This window comes from Venturia canescens, chromosome 1 (genome assembly GCF_019457755.1).
Source record: "Venturia canescens isolate UGA chromosome 1, ASM1945775v1, whole genome shotgun sequence".
Classification (NCBI taxonomy): domain Eukaryota; kingdom Metazoa; phylum Arthropoda; class Insecta; order Hymenoptera; family Ichneumonidae; genus Venturia; species Venturia canescens.
The window spans coordinates 19,737,635-19,756,398 of NC_057421.1; the positions used below are offsets into that span (position 1 = coordinate 19,737,635).

An 18,764-nucleotide genomic window follows, 5' to 3' on the forward strand; every position below is an offset into this window, starting at 1 on the left:
CAACAATTGCTTTGTTACTTCGAAACGTTTTGGCGTTTTCTGCCCGTCCGTCTTTCTTCCATCACGTCGTGAATCACACAACGAGGAAACTTTCATTCTCGCGAGTTTCGCCAAAATCATCTTTCAACGAGAACACGATGGAATTGAATATACAAGGGGTTACGAAAATGGTTGAGAACGAAGTTTATATTTTCCCTTAATTACTCATTTAAAAAATTGAAAAAAATAAAATAAAATAAAATTCTCACTCCACTAAACAAGGAGGACCAGGGCATAGCAAGCTGACTAACAACCAAAAACATCCAAACTACGGAATGTAGACGTACCTCCGGTTGATATAACTGTTAATTGTAAACTCTTTCTCATTCATGTGTCTCAACGCATCGGAGCGACACGTCGTTTAGGAACAGTGAAGAATTTTCATAAATCCGCGGGTACAAAAGCAAATTTTTACGTCAATCTTATCTATCTCTTGCAGCCTCGATTGTTTCTCCAATTATTACAATAATCCTCGACATGAAAGCTCATATATTGAACTATAATTGTGCGCAGTATTTTTTCTTAATTATCGCTACAGTTTGCTGATAGAACGTTTTGTAGCTCAAAAAAACAGTGTGGAGTAAGTAGGCCAACAATGAGGTTGATGAACACATGTGTCGACGTACTTGAGTGCTCTAAACGGGCCTACTCAAGGTGTGCCAAGAAAAACATAATATTCTATGGACAAGGATCAAATATTCCTTTTTCTTACACTTATGGACAAAAATGATTTTTACATTCACTTATGTCAACATTTTGTATTCATTGTTCAAATCATCAAATAAATAGTATTGATAACTATCCGTTTTTATTAATTTCACTAATGTATAGTTAATTATCAGGTAAAAATAGTACCATAGTCAATTTGCCCCGACCGTGGGGTCAGTTGACACAAAAACAGTTCACCAAAAAGGCAATTCAATAACTCATTTCGTTTTACGTTTAAAAATTCAAATTTTTGTCCGAGATAGAGGAAGGTTGCTTTTACTCGGAATAACCATTTGGTTTTTGACATCGTCTTTAGTTCCTTGTTTACAAGCAATAGTTTGATAAGTTGGCCGGTTGGCCAACTTATCAACATTTTACCCCCATTCATTATTCGATAGAGCTCATCGTTACTCTGATGACGATTCTGACCATTCGATGGTGGTTTGATCCTTTAGTAGGTATAAATGCTGCGGGCCGTTAACAAAAACTTTTGTCGTCCCTCCATTAGTTAATAACGAATCAAAGCTATGGCTAATGCGCAAAGCTCTCTAATATCCCAGGGGTAAAAGGAAAATTGAACCCACAAATCTGAAATCCTTCTTGTCCGCGAGTACGAGATAACCGAATAGAAAGGTTGGCCATTTCACGTTACTATAGTAGTGCTATACATACCGCGCGAGATATGCGGTAACCTAGCAAGTCCGGCTTGACTTTTGGCTGCACAACTACCATGTCGGACCGTACTCTCTAGCCTCTCCTATGGGATTTTGTCTGCTCGAGGACCACGAACAAATTGCCACGACGAACTTAACTCGTAGACTAAATCCTGCCTTTATATTTAGCCCAACGTTTCACTACAAATCCTACCTCACCACTGAGTCGCTCTCTCACATAGGGGCTGATCGTATGGTGCCACGTGCACTCGGATAGATTCGAATAGTGTATTTCTTGAATTTTATTTATACAGTATTTTTTGATCATGTCCAAATTAACTGAATCGATAGCGACATTGGCATTTTCCCTATTTATGGCACCAGCAATTTTTCAAGAACAATTGAAAAACTGCTTATAGGCATGCATTGGTTTGGACACCAAACGTTGATTGAGAAGCAGCTTTTTTCGTGTTGTTAAGTTTGCCAATTAAAGGAAAAACTCAGTCAATATGATAATCGGCCATAATCAATTCGATTTTCTATAGTTTTTCTGGACCACTGTACAAATGCGATAGAGCGGTGGATCAAAAAAGAGTGGCTATGGGCAACACCGTTAAGGGAGTCACGGAGCCGGGACGGGAACATTGAAGCAGCAAAAAAAATGAGTGAAGTGTCAAGTTCGTACGAGTCTGCAATTATTTGCGGAGGATCAATATAAAACTCGATCACAATCGAAATTATTTGCCCATTTCTTTCGATGATCACCGATCAGCGTTTTTATTTTCTTCGTTTACAAGAAAAATAGTGAATAGTTCACCGTCTATAAGGAAAAAAATGTCACTTTAAAACCATCGCATTGTTCGACCTTGTTCAGAGACTTCTTTTCTAGAAATCAAATCTTCCGCAGAACAGTTTTTTCCCTTGATTGAATTAATAAAAGGCATTTAACCCTATACAATGAAAAGCCAATTGCATTCAAAAAATTCCCTTTACCTTAAGAACGATTAAATTCGACTTAGCTCAGCGAGTTTTTTCTGAATTGGCTACACAATGGAAATGAAGTGAAATCCCTCAGGAAAGATTTTTCCTGGCGAAAATAAATTCTGTTCACGATATTGGAGACCTTACTGCGGCTGCACTTCCTGTTATTGTACGGTCCACTATTTCAATAATTTATCATCTTCATACAGAACAAGTTTCTGTATCCCCTGAGCAGCCAAACCATTGCACAAATGAGGAAGTTGAAGGAGGAGCGAGAGTGATTAAAACGTGATACGTTAATGGACACGTCCGTTAATGCCTCAAACACAGCTCGTGAGTAGTAGAAATACCCACAGCCCCAAGGCACGGGATATTTACATTGGTCGTCCCTCCGTGTTCTTCAGAAACAGCACACGCATCGATGTAATAGGTTCCGTATTTCGATTCATGTACGAAATACAATGTTAAAATAAACCAAGAGCGTGAGATTATTTGACAAATCGAGGCTTGTTATTTACGAAAACAATTGTCGTTTATTGAACGTTAAAGCTAAATATGTCCTCTCATTAACTTTTCCCTCTGGAATACTACAAATGAGTTTAAAATGTCGAGGATCGTTAGATTAGCGCTACACTCGATGTTCTTTGATGGTCTTTCCATAAGAATTTTGGTGGGCCAAGGAAACAGAAGAAAAAGAAACTATTAGACACGCGTATCGAATGACAAATTTCTAATCAAACGGAACACATTCCCAAATTGACTGTGTTTTTTTTAAAAGAAAAAAAAATGTTTAAAAAGAGGAAAAATTAAGTGTGTTTCATGAATAGCCTGTGGATTGTACACTTTACAATGTCTATAGACAATAGTTTTGATTCATTCGGCACGGTAGGATGAGCCTGGCGCGTTTGGGTGAGCGACGTGCGTACATGTCTCTTGGCACCACCAGGGAAATACGAGAAACGTGAGGGCTCTTCTCTTTTTGTATGTATGTGTGTGTATGTACGAGGGTTACGAAAGGAGCGAAATTTCTCACAGGGCATTACATCCATAGATGCATAGAACGTAACAGAAAATCTCTTTCACGAGTGCAACATTTCGTTGGTACACTTGGGAATGAGCGTGTGAGAGCAAAAGAGAAAAAGATGAAAAGATGAAGAGAAAGGAACACGGAGGAACATGTGTGTAAGAGGAGGAGAAATGGCTTTGCTCGCGAGGCTCGTCTGAGGGAATGCGAGCGACTCATTGATCGTTATTTCGCTACGGGTCTTTACCTCTGTTCCGACTCTGCCCTTGTTTCACAGGTCGAGGTGCCTTTTTCTCTCGCCGGATCAACTCCTTCGTTTTTCCCATTCGCCTTTTAATTCAATTACTTTTTCTTGCCTTTTTTTTTTTTATTATTCCGGCCATAAGACTGGCATCATTTCATCGCTTCATATTTTTGGAATCACATGTTGCTACATTGTGAGATGAAGTGATTGCAAATTAAAGGCAACAGCGTAAATAGCTTAAGAATCTTTCGTACTGTGAGCTTGAGTATCGGAATTCTGGAAATTGATGGTTTTTTATTTAACGATTCAGCAGTCGCTTATTGTCTTGGAGATTATTCCCTCACAAATTGAGATCCCTGATGGTTTTCGAAGAGAAAAATTCTCTTCAAACTCGATTATTGGATGACTCTACCTCATATCGTTATTTTTTTGTTTCGCCTCAATGCTTGTCAAACGTTTGCGACCTTGCCAGGGGGATGGAAAAAATAGATATTAACTGTACACAGTATAAAAAACGACTCGCTTCTCGTCAGCCCATTGATCTCCATCAAAACTATCATATCACGCCATTTGTATTCATAGATATTTTTTTAACAACCGGATTTAAAAAAAAACGTAAAAATATCGACGAAGCACGATTTACCAAATTTGTGCGCACATATAAAATAATCTTACCCTACGTATACGTGTTTATATAAATAAGAAATGATCTTGATTAATAGTACTTTTCTTGATGATGGAAAAGCGTGTTATCTAAATTTACAAGACAAAGGACTATTTCAAAGGTAGTAGAAACACGGTAGATATACGTGTATATACATACTTATGAGTTTAGCTGGTGGCACATACATTTTGATGATGAATAATTGACGAGGACGTGATGAAGTGCAGCGCTTATCACTATTCTTATATAGCTGAGAGGGTGTTGAGAAAAAGCTCGCGCAGGAGAGCAAGGGACGGAAAGTCGCCCTCCTTATTGCGATGCTTGCATGTTTCTCACTCTTATAACGGAGAGGAAAAGGGAGAAGAAACTTGAGTTTGAGGTCGATATTCCTCTGTGTACACCCGCCGTCTATCCAGCTCCCTTCCTTGGCCCCTCTTTCGCTGTGGCAGCAAATGACTCAATAATGCATCGTCGCGAGCCGTTATAAGAAACCTCGAATACCGCCATCCTTGTGCTGCCCAAGCCAGTAAGAGAGAGAGGCCCCGAAAGAGCAGCAAAAGTATATGGATTCGATGCAAAGAGCTTGCAAGTCATGAGAGAACCGCAAGGGAATCGATCCACGAGTAAGCGCTCTCTCGATAAATCCACACACTTTTCGTCACTCTTTTGCTGTTATATAAATTACCATTCTAGCATATTCCCTCGAGTTGTATACGTTCGTTGAACTTTCCTATCTGCTTGACCCAGAAGATCATAAATCCACTGACCATTTAAAATAGAAAAAGATTATATTTTTGGCCGCCTCCACAGAGAAAACAAATTCGTTTTGCACAGTGAGGAATATATATATTATTTTTCAAGAATTTTCAAAGTATTTACCCACCGATTACAAACAGCACAGTATTTTTTGAATTTTGCTATTTTTCGTCGCTTCAACTCTAAACAGCTTTATATGGATAGCAAAAATAGTGATGCACGTGAGAACTATATTTCGTTTTGTTTCCGAATGTTATTCATCATGTCGGACTAGCACTTACTGATAAGTGGAAATGTATCGTAAATTACAAATTTTCACTGTCAGAATAGTAAATTTTATTATTATAAATACACGAATATAGATCGAATAAGTGTGACATTTTACGATACATATAGTGTTTTTTTCACGGTTGCCCGAGCATACTCTACAATATAAACATATTTGAAGTGACTGAAAACATTTTTTACTATGCTTATAGAGAAAAAGACACTTGAGTCTTTTGAATAAAAGGTATGGGTATTGGTCTTTTTACTATGGTGGACAGAACAATTCTTATTACTGCTCTTCGGATTAATGATGCAATATCCAGTACGTCTGTACTGTCCTCGGCATACTATATTCCCAGTACTTTCCTTTAGAATTTTCGGCCTCGTTTTCTCCGTGTTTCTTTTCAACAGTTTATTGCCTGCTTTTCTAACACAAGAATGAAATAGACTGAACGCTATCAAAAGATCTCATTCACAGGAAATGGCCTTTTAAAAATTTCAAATCTTTTCAATTTTTATATCTATCCCGAGGTTGAAAAAAATACTGCAGCAATCGAGTAAACTTTCAGAAAAAAGTACTTCGTACACTAAAAAATGTACATAATTGATTCGGTGGGAAGCGATGTCATTGGAAGAAATGTATCGATTGAACTCCAAAGTTCTCGATCCGTGCCAATAGCTTTTCCTTTCTTCTCGTGTTTTTCTCTCGAATTTTTTTTGGTTTCTGAAGATACTAAAGTATCGAAGGCATGTATACTCAGAGTTCAAGAGGTCATTGAGTTTATGGAGTTGGTATTAATACACTGTCGATTCAGGGAGAGGACACTTTTGACGATGTTAAGCGCAGTAGGGACATGCTACGTCAGTTACACGTTAGCTGATCGTCCGATCATACCCCTAACTTTGACTGAGAGCACAGCTACGACGGGTGTTTAAAATATTGATTAATCTCTGTGTACATGTGACCTGCACCAACACACTAGAACTTGTACCGAGACACGTACAAGCTGGTCTGTAACCAGAATCGATTACAAGCTCGGATGCAGGTCAAAATTCTGAGTTCAAACATGTTGAGACAATTTTTTGAGGCAGAACTTTTAATGAACTTTTGGGAATGAAAGTTCGGAAGTAGCTAAAGATTCTAATTGGCCAATTCCCAATGGACAAAACTGTTAACAGTTCCGGAACATTGAAACATGTTTTCATAAGTTTTGTAGCAGCATTTTATCCACAGAATTTCATTCGACATTATCGAATTTCTTTTGTTCAATAACCAGTACATCGGAGTTTGAATAATATATGTGCACTTGACGTTCGCGTGTTGCAGGAGTGAAGAGTAGAAGAGATGTGGCGATAACAGGAAAAGGAGGGATGCGGCGGGGAGGAGAGTAGCATGGGTCAACGTTCTATTGTTGCAGCTTTAGATTCTCATAAAACCCGGTCCGCTATTGTTTACCCGAGCTTGGCACTCTCCTAAATCTCCATTGTCGCGAAACGAATACAATCGTGAATCGAGAGGCGCTAATTCGGACGGTACCTCTCGAATTTCTCTGTTTTCTATTCCCGTCCTTCCTCGGCGTTTGCTTCAGTTATATTCTCTTCGTTTCTCTGTCTTCGTTTTCTATCAAATAATGCGCCGGTGATCCGCGTTGAATACATTGTCGAAACCCGCGGATCATCGCTGTTGTTTTGTTCAAGCTGACGCTACATAGGTCCAAGATAAACAGACGCATTTGTAAGTGCAATGGTTTCAAGTTTACCTCTTGAAACTATTGATGCGTCGAATACCCGGTGGATCTGCTCTCAATAGGCCGTAATTATTGTTTTGTCTTATCTATTTTCAATGAAATTCAATACCTTTCGAACTTTCGCTCACGATTGTAGTCCTTCGAACGTTATTCAACGTTGTACCAATGAGCCTTTTGTAACTTTGATCTGTTCGTTAATTTTACTTGAAATAGTCAAACGATCATGTTTACTTTCAAGGTCAAATTGTCTAAAATATCAAAATGCAATTGAAATATTTGTGACAGGATCAAAAATTTCGTACGTTTAATAACGATTGGTAGTCGTTCTGCAGGAGACTTGGTCAAATTAAGGTTGCTGCTATAAATCTTTTTAGAGGATGGAGGTAAAAGAAGAAGCTAATGCATTGAGTGACGTCAGCCATGCCACCTTACAGATACTGAAGACTTACTACTCATTCGGATGAACAATATCGTCCTGATCTGAACTGTCGTTTTTCAAATGAATTTCTTCGTTAATGAGAGTGATATAAACAAAAAAGTGTGAAGGTAATGACTCCGTCCCATTCAACCGATGCAATGAAATGGCATACTCAACTTCAACGTTTAATTTCTCCAAAATTAGTTCGGTAACCTCAGTTTTCCTTGAAACAGTACATTTAGGAGATATTCATCAACAAATAGAAACATTTTTATAGACATCTATTCACTTCAAAAATTTTAAGCAACAACCTTGATCTGAACCATGCTGGAAAACAACAAATTTATGGAATTTATGTAGGGAAAATAAACATCCATTACTTTTTCTTATGTATCGTGGAATCGTTGAACATTTTTTTATCGTGACCTCTCCCACACTGTATTTATTTCTACAAGCCCATCGCTCACATGCAATGGGGTCGTAGGAATAAAACGCTGTAATATCGCGTGTTTTCAAGCATACGAAACGAATTCACGGTGCTTACGATATGGGTTAAAACAAGGGGAAAATGTGAAAGCAAGTCCCAGGTGATTTTGTTGCTGTGACGAAATGATCCCACCGTGCGAAAGAGAACACAACACAAGTGTGTAGGAGAACAATAAAAGATTGAACCCTAGGGGATGAAATAATCAGCAGGTAGAAAACCTTCCATTGCTTCCCCGGTTGCCTTTTCTGCTACTTTTTACTTATCCTTTTTCTCTCCTTTCCTCCTTCGTGAGTTGGAAACATTGACGAGGTAGGTTTGGCTGCCATCCCTCGATACTGTTTCCTCGGTCATGCTTTTCTTCATCTCCTGTGTACCATCGTATATGGCCGATTTCATTCATCGTACATACCGTACTTGACGGCAAAAGGGCTTCACATAACACATTAAACATGTTAAGGTACCGTACACTCGCGACTGTCTGCTTTTTAAGTAACCGCATGTGTATTTATACGTATTTTATACCAGCTAAAAATCGTCCATTACTCGCGTTGTACAGAATCGGCTTTTTCGAACTGTTCATCATCCAAGCTGCAGCTCTTTTGCAGCTGCCTTTTCCCTCTACTCACGACGTTCCACACGACAAACCCCAAGAGATCGAGCACGATAAACTTCACGCAAACTGCGACAAAAAGTCGAGGGTTTGGAGGGTTTTGACGAGCCGGCTTTCAGCTTCGAAAAGCCCTGAGAATTCACTGACTTCTTTCATCCACGTCTAATGTCCGTACGTAGCATGGATATTTTTTGTATTATTCTACTCGGCATGGGTCAAACTCATTCGATCTACAGATATCGGTTACCATCACATGCATATCTGCTGAAAAAAATTCACTCACGAAAAATCTCTTGGAATTCTGCTCAATTAGTAATCGACCAATGGAAATTGATATTACGAAAACAGTATTTAACGTTCCTAGAAACATTTTCGGTCACCTGTACTTATTGAGCTTGGAAATGTCCTATCTCCGCTAAGTCTATTCTACTCAATACATCTCTTTTGTTTGCATATACGACGCAGAAGTTTTTATATTTCAGCATACCCTTGTGGCTAGAATATATAACGGCCAGCAGAAGGTAAAGATAAGTTTAAATTTTATGAAGACGAATGCCTGCTTTCGTTCCCACATTCCCATGGCTCTTTCTCTCTTGCGAACGTCCGTTTTCCCAAAGTTGTATGTATGCTGGACGTCGAAGAATAAAAGCCTCAAGGGAAAATGTGTGCGGCGGCAGACAACCCCCTCCCCTTCTCGCTACTCGTCTGTACAAAGTGTGTAACTTCCTCTCATATGTTCATTGAATCGAAGCATCTTTTTGAATGCATATAAGTGTTGGAAGTTCACTCTGAGCTTTGAGTCTGGCAGCATCTGCGCTTCTTGATTTTGATAAGGTCCGAAATACGACGTCAAACTTATTCCGTTACTAGGTTTCTTAACTGGCTTCCCAACGACCATTAGTTCAACCTCAAGACTCTCATTAAGGAATTTCCTCGACTCCACAATTGGCCCTTCGGTGGAAGATCAAATTGACTTGGTGATTGACTTTGTTCTCAAGCTTTTCTCGCGAGCTCCTTTCCTTTATATCTTTCTCTCTTTATTCTCGCCATTTTCGTTTCGTTTCACTTGCAAACTTTCTTCTGCATGCTTTCTCAACAGTTCGAGTTTCTCCTTATCTACTCGATGCATAGACGTATACATGTATAGAGGACTGAAGAACACCAGTGGACTAACTCTGAAGAATCGTGACGATCAATTTTTTACTTGAAGATAAACTTACCTACCTTGAAAATACCGTTCAATGGATTATGTTAAGTGTCGGCTGTGACACATTCCATCCATTCAATTTTTTTTATTTTCAGTTGAATGGATGACGATGTGTTGAGAGATAACGTTGAGACGCAATGTTTCATGGGGGCTTAAGGAGAATTTTTATACTATGTGGTTCATACTTTTTGATCCTGATGGCCTGGAAGGAAACGTATTATTGATAAACCTGACAATTATTGGTGAACATTACTTTTTCAATGAATAATCTGAAACTTTCTAATAAATGATGGCAGCAAATGGAAAGGAAAGTGATCTGCGGAAAATTATGGTTTGACAAATATGTATTAGCACACTCAGTTAGCTGCTTGAACAGGTTACAGCTTCAGATATTTTAATAACATTTTTTACACTTGTCTCTTGATTTTGTATAGAAACGAGATTTGTACTTTGTTCAACTGGCTTGTAGCCAATCGTGGGAATAGTATTCCTACCATTTCACTACGCCAAGATTTCATCCAGCTCGACTTTTCATTTCTGGCTCCTTTTACCGTCTGTTTCTGGCTGTATACTTCAACGCTTTCCCTTTCCTCCTTTTCGCTTGCTTGGGTTTAATCCCTGCATATCGTTTTACAAGCTCTTTGGTATCCTGAACGTCGCTACTGCTGGAATACGATGACGATTGCGAGGAGCTGGTCAGTTTGTATCGACTCTGACAATAAGGTTTGGAAAGTAGTTTGGAAAAAAAAAATATAAATTTCTTCATAATAAATAAATATTATACAAATAAACTTTTCGAAAAGGTTGCACACATGATCTCTCGAGGATATGAGTCTGAAACCTTTTTTTTGGAGTACCTAACTTTGTGTCCTCTGATCTTCCTACGATGGTGGTCAATAAACACCAATCATCTGTTTGTAAGATTTTTTCCCATCAACACCTTAGCAAAAGGACGTAATGAGCCTCATTCAACATGGAAAGTACGGTACTGTGTTAATAGTTTATTTCAAGTTCTTCGCCACCGACTGTTTGAAGCACTCTGAATAATTTAAGTAGTACATGATTACTAGAACTAACCATCGACCTCTTCAAACCATTCCATTATTTCACCAGAATATGAATGGCATCCATTCTTCGTGTTCTTGCATTTTAGTGCCTCACTTAGTCTTCAAATTGCGGTTGCGAGTGCAGAACTTGTTTATTTTGTTAGAATATGTTAATGTGCGGTATTAAACAAATAAATGTTTGGAGACACTGCCACGATTTTGTTGGATTAGGGTCAGATAAAATGCTCTTGCTATTTTCTTGGGCTTCTTTTCCTAAAGCACGGTCTTTGTGATTCTTCCCAAACTAACAGTGCGTTCATCCACTTTTCCTCTACATTATTTCACGGAGAATGCTAGCCAGCTGTGCGACGAGCGCGGAAAATCACGGCTCGACATATTACCTGCGTTCCCGGAGCATCTTGCGTGCCTGGTAGCGCAAAACGAGCATAAAATAGAGTGAGATTATTATGTCGGTGAGGCTCGCCACGGGGTGTTACTACGTTGTCCTAGGGAGCAGCTTTGCCCCTTGGGTTATAAATCTCCGTTCAAGAAAGCCCCTTTTCGAGCTTACTGCATGTATATACGAAGTCTATATTGCTCCTTTGCACGTAACATGTATGATTCCACACTTGGAAACTCTAATGCAACCTGAACCTGGTTAACTGGGAGCTTCTATCACTATTTTTCCTCCGTCATGCTCCCTGAATCTGTGTTTATTTGACTGATAATCCCTGCGGTATTCCATTTTCTCATGAGATCCCATATTTTTGGACCCTCAGTTCTTCGGATATTATGGCCTAGAAATATTTGCAGAGAATAAAATTTTCTGCATTCGCTTGTAAAGAACAGATATTCGAGTAAAAGCGGATGGAAAACTTGACATCGCAGCAGCGATTTCTATCTGTTGTTGACGTAGATTCCCTGACTTGCAATCGTATCGATTCGCATGATTTGGAAACTTAATTTACAAATGAAGGTTGAAAATTTCGATAGATTTATAGATTTATTCATGAAGCTATTTTAAATTGTCCAACGACTACTCAATCCCCACATCAACGGATGGAGTGCTTTAAATCTGTTTATGAAATGGCGAGGCTCGATGAGTATGCACTTGGATGGCTCACTGAAATCATGCCAGAATAGTGCAGAGGTCTTTTCTGTTCGTAATAACTATTTTTCTTTCTCGCGATGTTTTTTGATTGTTCCTTTCTAATTAATCATATGGGCAATGATGACATCGAAAGACGAGCATTTTCCAACAGCTGTCTGTGTCCTATTGACAGCAGGTGCACTGAAGAAATTTGATTGTTTCATTTGTAATGTCAACGAGAATAAGAATGATGCTCCTTTACTTTTGTTGTTGATTTAGGTAAAAATACGATGGAAAAAATATTATGTTATCAATTACAAAATTATTTTTCACTGCCCGCGATGGTCATCACAGTTTTTGGTATATCTTTGGAACCATTTTAATCGAACAAAAAAATTCTTACCTGCATATGTGGGTCCAAGGAAAAAGGTGCATTGAATAGTGTAAAACGACAACAGAGAGAAAATCTTGTGAGAAAAGCTGATTTTCATCAAACTTATATGCATACACAGAAAAATTTGTGTCAATCATCGCCAATGCCTTCAGAAATTCTAGAAACCTTTGTTTCCCTGCGTTCGAAGAAGCTCTCGTCGTAAGCCTGTTTCTTTCTCGGAAAGATTGAGATACGATTAATCTTTGAATCATGAAAATTCGGAATGAAATTCTATATCATTTCTGTACCACAGCAACTCGAAACCCGAGCTATGGAAATAATCTAGAAAGCTCTTAGTGGATGGTCCACGTGTAAGCAGACTGAATAACTTCATCACGATTTGTTTCGTAGGAGACTCTGATTCTCGACGCTTTGGGATCAAATGAAATTTCGCAAAGGGTGCTTCTCTGGATTTTCCGTTTCTCTCTATATTCCATTCTTCCTGTCCCTCTAATTAATTAGAGACTCTGTCCGGACGTAGGGTGATAAATAACCCACGTAACAGGATCATTAGGACGTGTGGGAGTGTTCTCTCAGCCACTGACTAAAGTCAAAGAGATTGCTGTCACAGGGGGATAAGAGAGGGAAATAAGAGAAGGAGGAGGAGAGAGAGAGGAGAAGAAGGTGGGCATGGAATGCGTTTCGGTCGTGCCGCTTCCCGTTACCCTCAAAATATACGAGTAAGAGAAACGGGTAGGCAGCACACTCGTTATGCGATTCGTGGAATCTCTTATCCGCTGTGAAGCTAATTACGTACGTGATAGTGCATGGTACAGTATCCTGCAGCAACGTTGATATCACGGGTGGCTTCCATGGTCCGCAGATTGCGGCTATTTCTATTGGTTTCCCTATACGATGAAACTTTTCTCTGACTTCTCGCCTCTATTTTGTTCATTCAACTCACTTTCCGTTTTCTTTTTTCCGAATGACTGTTCTACAGGATTACGGATACAGCGAAGACAAATGTGCGTAGAATCCGGAAAATAATGAGCGACGCTAGATTCTGTCTATCGTTCAGTGAATCCGACTACTTTTCTTGCCTTCCAAGTCGTGTCAGAGTGGCCTCAAATTTGGATGTTAAGAATGAATGCATTCTTCAGATATCCGTAAGACGGACGGGCCCGGTAGTCTTGAACCTCATTGTGATTAGCTAATAGCAATGGTTGAACGAAACTGGCGTCAATTGAAACGTTTGGGCAGTATTGAATCGCGAGTGTGCACATAAAACGTTTATACAGGCAGATACATCTGACGACTACTCGCCCTCGTGCTTGCTTAACCTAGATGACCGAATACGTATGTCGGTACGAAGGAACTTTAGTTAGAATCGCCGTGAAGCTGATTGAGATAACTCACAATTGCCGTCGCTTAACGATACCCAATTGGTACATTTCGACTACCTTCGTCGTGGCGACCTCCGCTCATTCAGCGCCTCTTGGGTGCCACATTATAATGGATGAGCAAAGGGGTTGAGAAAGCCTCCAGGGATTCTCCGAAACTGCACAGAAGCTGCATTCCGGCTGGCATGAGATCGATATCCTCAACTCTCAGTTCTCAACTTCCATACCGAGAGCCAACATCGGACATAATCTCCTCCAAAGCATGTACCACTCCATATCCGATGTGCAATCGCATGATTTCTGCAATTCTATTGCTAACCTCCACCTCTGCAGCGAACAATTCACTATCAAGCCTGTTACCACACGCTCAATTAAGGCTTATTCCATGGATGCGGGTAGAAACACTGCGTGTACCAAATACCAAAAGTCATTATATTAGCACTTCCAGTCCGGGTGTGGGTCGGACCAATCGCCTGCAGCACTAACGGACACGGGCTTCCAAAACCCTCGGGCACTGTTTGCTCTGGTAACAATTTCCTTTCCCGCAAGAGAAATGAACTTTGAACTTGTACCTCCTTTCTTGGTTTTCCGGAATCGCATTCCATTTCGTAGATTCCCAGAGGCAGACTTGAGCCGATCGCTCGCACCCGTTGCTGATTTTCCCTGTCCGCGATGTTTTTCTTTCTTTAATTGATATTCTGAGACGCGGCAGAATCTTACCTTCAGCATAAATTCTTATTTTATAAATTCATGAATTTAAAGACACGCCTTACAGCTTCATGATGTTTTTTTTTTTTTACTTATGCCGCTTTGTATGTGTTCATAAGCCGCCCAATTGCGTAAGGTGAGCCATTGATTGTTCAGAATCATATGATCCTCGGCAGCATCAATTGGTTTCAGCTCAGGCTAGAACGGTGAATGAGTCTAAAGTTTTGCCATGAAATTAAATACCAAACGTGAATCCTGGTGCCTGGTGTTTGCGTGGAAGCACCTCTAACTACAGCATTCTCTTTCCTAGAGAGTTAACTATTCTAATAAATCAGTGTCATTCTTTCCCTTTTTTGAGGAGAAGAAAAATGGAAGATTTTTCCTCTGGCACTAATTATCTCAGCAAAGAAGCTCAACCTGGCAGTTGCTTTGGAACTTTGCTGTGAAATAAATATTTTCAGAACGATAATTCAAGTTTGATAATTACAATCAGAAAATATTTAAAAAAAAAATTGTACCTTTTTGTTTCAGCTGTTCGAGGGGAGATTATTTGAAGGTATTCCTTCATCTTGAAAACCGGGGCGTATCCGAGTATACACCATGGTCAGGATTGCTGTGTGGAAATATTAGCGATATTCCGCAAGTGCTGTACAGCTCGAGATCGAGTCTCGTTCTTGAGTTCCACACCGACAGATCGACCAGCAATGCTACTGGTTTCACCGGTAGTTTTCGATACATCGACAGACGTGAGTAAACGATGAAACTTCCTTATACACGGTGGGCTTCACCAACAGATTTATATATCGTTTAACCTTTCATTCACTGAAGCCCGATCACCGGACATTTCGTATAAACCACATACGCTTTAATGTGTATAGAAACTTATATGCTTGGTCCGAACGAAATGTCGTTGTATTTTGAAAATTGAGGTCTACTCGTGGCCTTATAGAATCGAATACGTTACCCGAAAAATTTCTTCTTCATTTCAATTTTAAATCGTGTTGAAAATTCGCAATCTGTTCTCAGTAAAATTTCCACTGAGAAATTTTGAAAGTATATTCCATGCAAAAACTTTTATTTATTGGTAACAACAATTATAAATAATCAAGTTATTTAAATGACTGCTTTCTTAGTAAAATTAAAACGTTTCGAAGTGAGAGTAATTTTAGCTGGAACAATCCTCTTGAAAATATCCGTTTTGCTTTCCACGTGAACGCCAAGTTTGTCTCTGGTGCGAATGAAATGTTTCTGTGATGAATGAGAAGTGCGTTAGCCGACGGCGCAATATTAAAGCTCCTTGTCCGAAGAGCATTAAGGGATTGCCTGAGAAATAGCAGGAAACTCGTTCTCGTCGCATTCTTTTGTTGTGTGCAAATATATAATGTACGTAGGTGTGTGGGAGTGTCAGTGTGTTGGTCCCCATATAAGTATAACGCTGTCCGCACGGCAGCTTTATCTCATCGAAATTGCTGTCCTTAACTGTTGCCACTGGACATGGTGAGAGCGGATGGTTTTGTAAGTGTAGAGTTTCTTCACAGGTTCGTATACGGCACGGCGAGCTGAGATGTCTACTGGGGATGAGGTTATAAAGTATGCTCCGACCATACCGTATTTCTAGTCTAGATGAAGCTTTTATAGATATATTTAGAGATTGTTATCAAGCAAGAGGACACAGGCGATGTTACTTCATGCTTAAAGCTACCCGAGTTACGCTTTTTCTCCGTCCCACCAATCAATGTTAGCACCTCTGTGTATATACATAGAATATAAGAGGAGGTATACCATTCAAAATCCATCGAGCGTTCGAGACTGACCCTTGAAAGTATCTTTCGTGGCTCTGTTTGGAATACGCGAACGGAACCACTCAAGCGCTAAGCCTGAGCATTCTACTTAAGAGGGCATTACTCTAACTCTTCACCGCGGTGACCTCTTCTCTCCTTCGCATACTCCTATCCGATTCGTTTGCTCTTGTGCGCGTGCATAGAGCAAAACCTCATGCGGCGACACCAGGTCTGCAGTGTCCCAGGCATCCGCCCGCATCGAGCCAAAGCTTGCTACTATAACCAACCTACTGCCACTTGGATCCACCGCTGTCTCTGTACTCCTTGGCATTTACCTTATCAAGATTTTATATAGATTCATGTAAATATTAGTTATACCTGCGACTCCGCCCGCGTGGAAAATCTTCTTACGAGATGATATTTTGGAATAAACTTCACATTTATTTAATTGGTGTGGTATCCTGTTGGTATCACTGATGTGATAAATACATGAGCACACCTACGCACAAAATTTCATCTAAATAGCTTAAGTCGTTTCAGAATGAACACGTAAATATGAAATCACCTTCGAGATATATCCCAAAGCATCTTTTCAGGATAAAAAGTAGTGTCCTGTTTGTTATTTTAACACTCAACACACCTAGAGACTCAGTTCATCGAATATCATCCTCCGATTCAACAGGTGTGCCAAGTTTCATCCATATTCGTTCAATGATTCATGCGTGACGAAGTACCAAATATACGAACAAATAAAAAGTAACAAGCAAGCAAATAAAATATGAAAATAACCTTCACGTAAAGTCATACATTAACAAAAATAGATGATGGCAGGTTGTTTTTTTTTAAGTTAAAAAGCAATGAGTTCCGAGAAACGTACTGCAGCGCCGGTAAAAAATGTTTCATGACCGAGGTTTATGCAATATAGAATCGTGCTTCAATGTATCGAGGAATATACTAGAAATTGAAATATTGCTGCGATAATATAGTGGTACGGTTTTCTGCGTTTCTTCTTCAACTTCTTGGAAAATCAGACACGTGACTGAATATAAATCTCTGCTCTGGTCAACTATAAGTCGGCCATATATAGCTCTGAGAAAGCCTCGCGAGCTACCTTAACACACCGAGCCATAAGAGAGATTGTTATGCCGTTCATAAGTTATTATCAACCTTGTTGACAATACTTTATGCTCTCGAGAATTGTTTACTTCGAGAGGAGTTTGCAAAATTTCTCGGGAATGTGACGGGATTTTGGTAGGAACAGTACTGCTCGCAGCAATATCGTTGCAATACTTCATAAATTAGGAAAGTCATACGAAAGTGAATGGATTTACGAGAGTAGAATTTATATTATGCGAATTCGCTTGTTTCAATATTTTCCTACGTGCTTAAACTCCTTCAGATATTCTAGTCATTAGTATCGCTTTTCTAGTGGAGAGAGTAGAAATACGAATAAGAAATTCCAGCACGAGTGCCCAGTGATTCGGAAATATCTGTGAATCGGTGAATTCTTATCTGCATCTGACTCTAGACGGATTTTACTGCTGAGACGAAGAAAACTCCTACTCTGCAGAGATTTACCGTCACGGCAGTGACAATCCTTTGGCAAAAATACCATTAATCCCCGATCAATAAAATTGCTATATTACGATATGTGAATCGTAAATCGCGTTTCGTGAAGAATAAAAATCGTGCATACACAGAATATTCACAAAATCATTTGTTCAAAATATTCACTCAACGAAATCATTCAATTTTCAAACATAAAATGTTACGGAGCGTGTACACACGCGGTGTAATTGTTACGAGATGAGGCTCCCGAGATCCATCAAATGTTGAAAACTCCTATTTGGATGTTAATTCACACACTTCGCATGTTCAGCATCGAGACGCACACATACATGCGCACATTTATTTATATACATATCACAGCTTTAGGTCCGTAGTGATTCGATAATGTGCAGTCACGTCCCACAAAAGCTTCATCTATGTAGTAACTGCTGATTCGTCCATTCCATCCTCATTGATCGACGCAGCATATTCGTGCCCGAACCAAATCTCATTCGACCTTCTGTATTTGTTTTGAAAACCAGTAAATTCTGCTAACAAATACCTTCATACAAAAACGTCAGTTCTCACATGGGTGTATTGCGTATGCATGTACGCATGTCTGGATGATTGTGATTTCGTAATATTAAGAGTCTTGTTGGAATATATGAGGCTTTACATTTCCAAGAGTATGGAAAATTATTGTGTGGGCAAGCCTCCATTTCCATGAGACTTCTCACCTCTTAGCAGTGGGAGATACTTTTATCGAAACTCTGGAGCTTGGACTGTAGCTCCATAAACTTGAATAAATGAACGAGAAATCAAGCACGCAATGGACGCATCTCCTGAATATTCTCGGGGAAAAGTTACATGGTCTTCCAATATGCGAGGACACAAAGTTCAGAAGTGCATTGTCTTGGCTGGTTAGAAATTTTCTTCATGTTACTCCTCGCCGAGATGTTGCTGTGTCTCTGGATGCTGCCCGAAAGTCTCACGCACAATTTTATATTTGAGG

General features: G+C 39.5%; 1 protein-coding gene across 1 annotated transcript in view; it reads left to right on the forward strand.

Annotated features, from left to right (window-relative positions):
- Positions 1 to 18,764, forward strand: part of Sol1 — a 311,881-nt gene that overhangs the window by 102,996 nt on the left and 190,121 nt on the right. Inside the window, exon 5 of the mRNA XM_043415216.1 lies at positions 14,955 to 15,169. Within this exon, the coding sequence (XP_043271151.1) occupies positions 14,955 to 15,169 (215 nt within the window). The remainder of the gene's footprint in view (positions 1 to 14,954; positions 15,170 to 18,764) is intronic.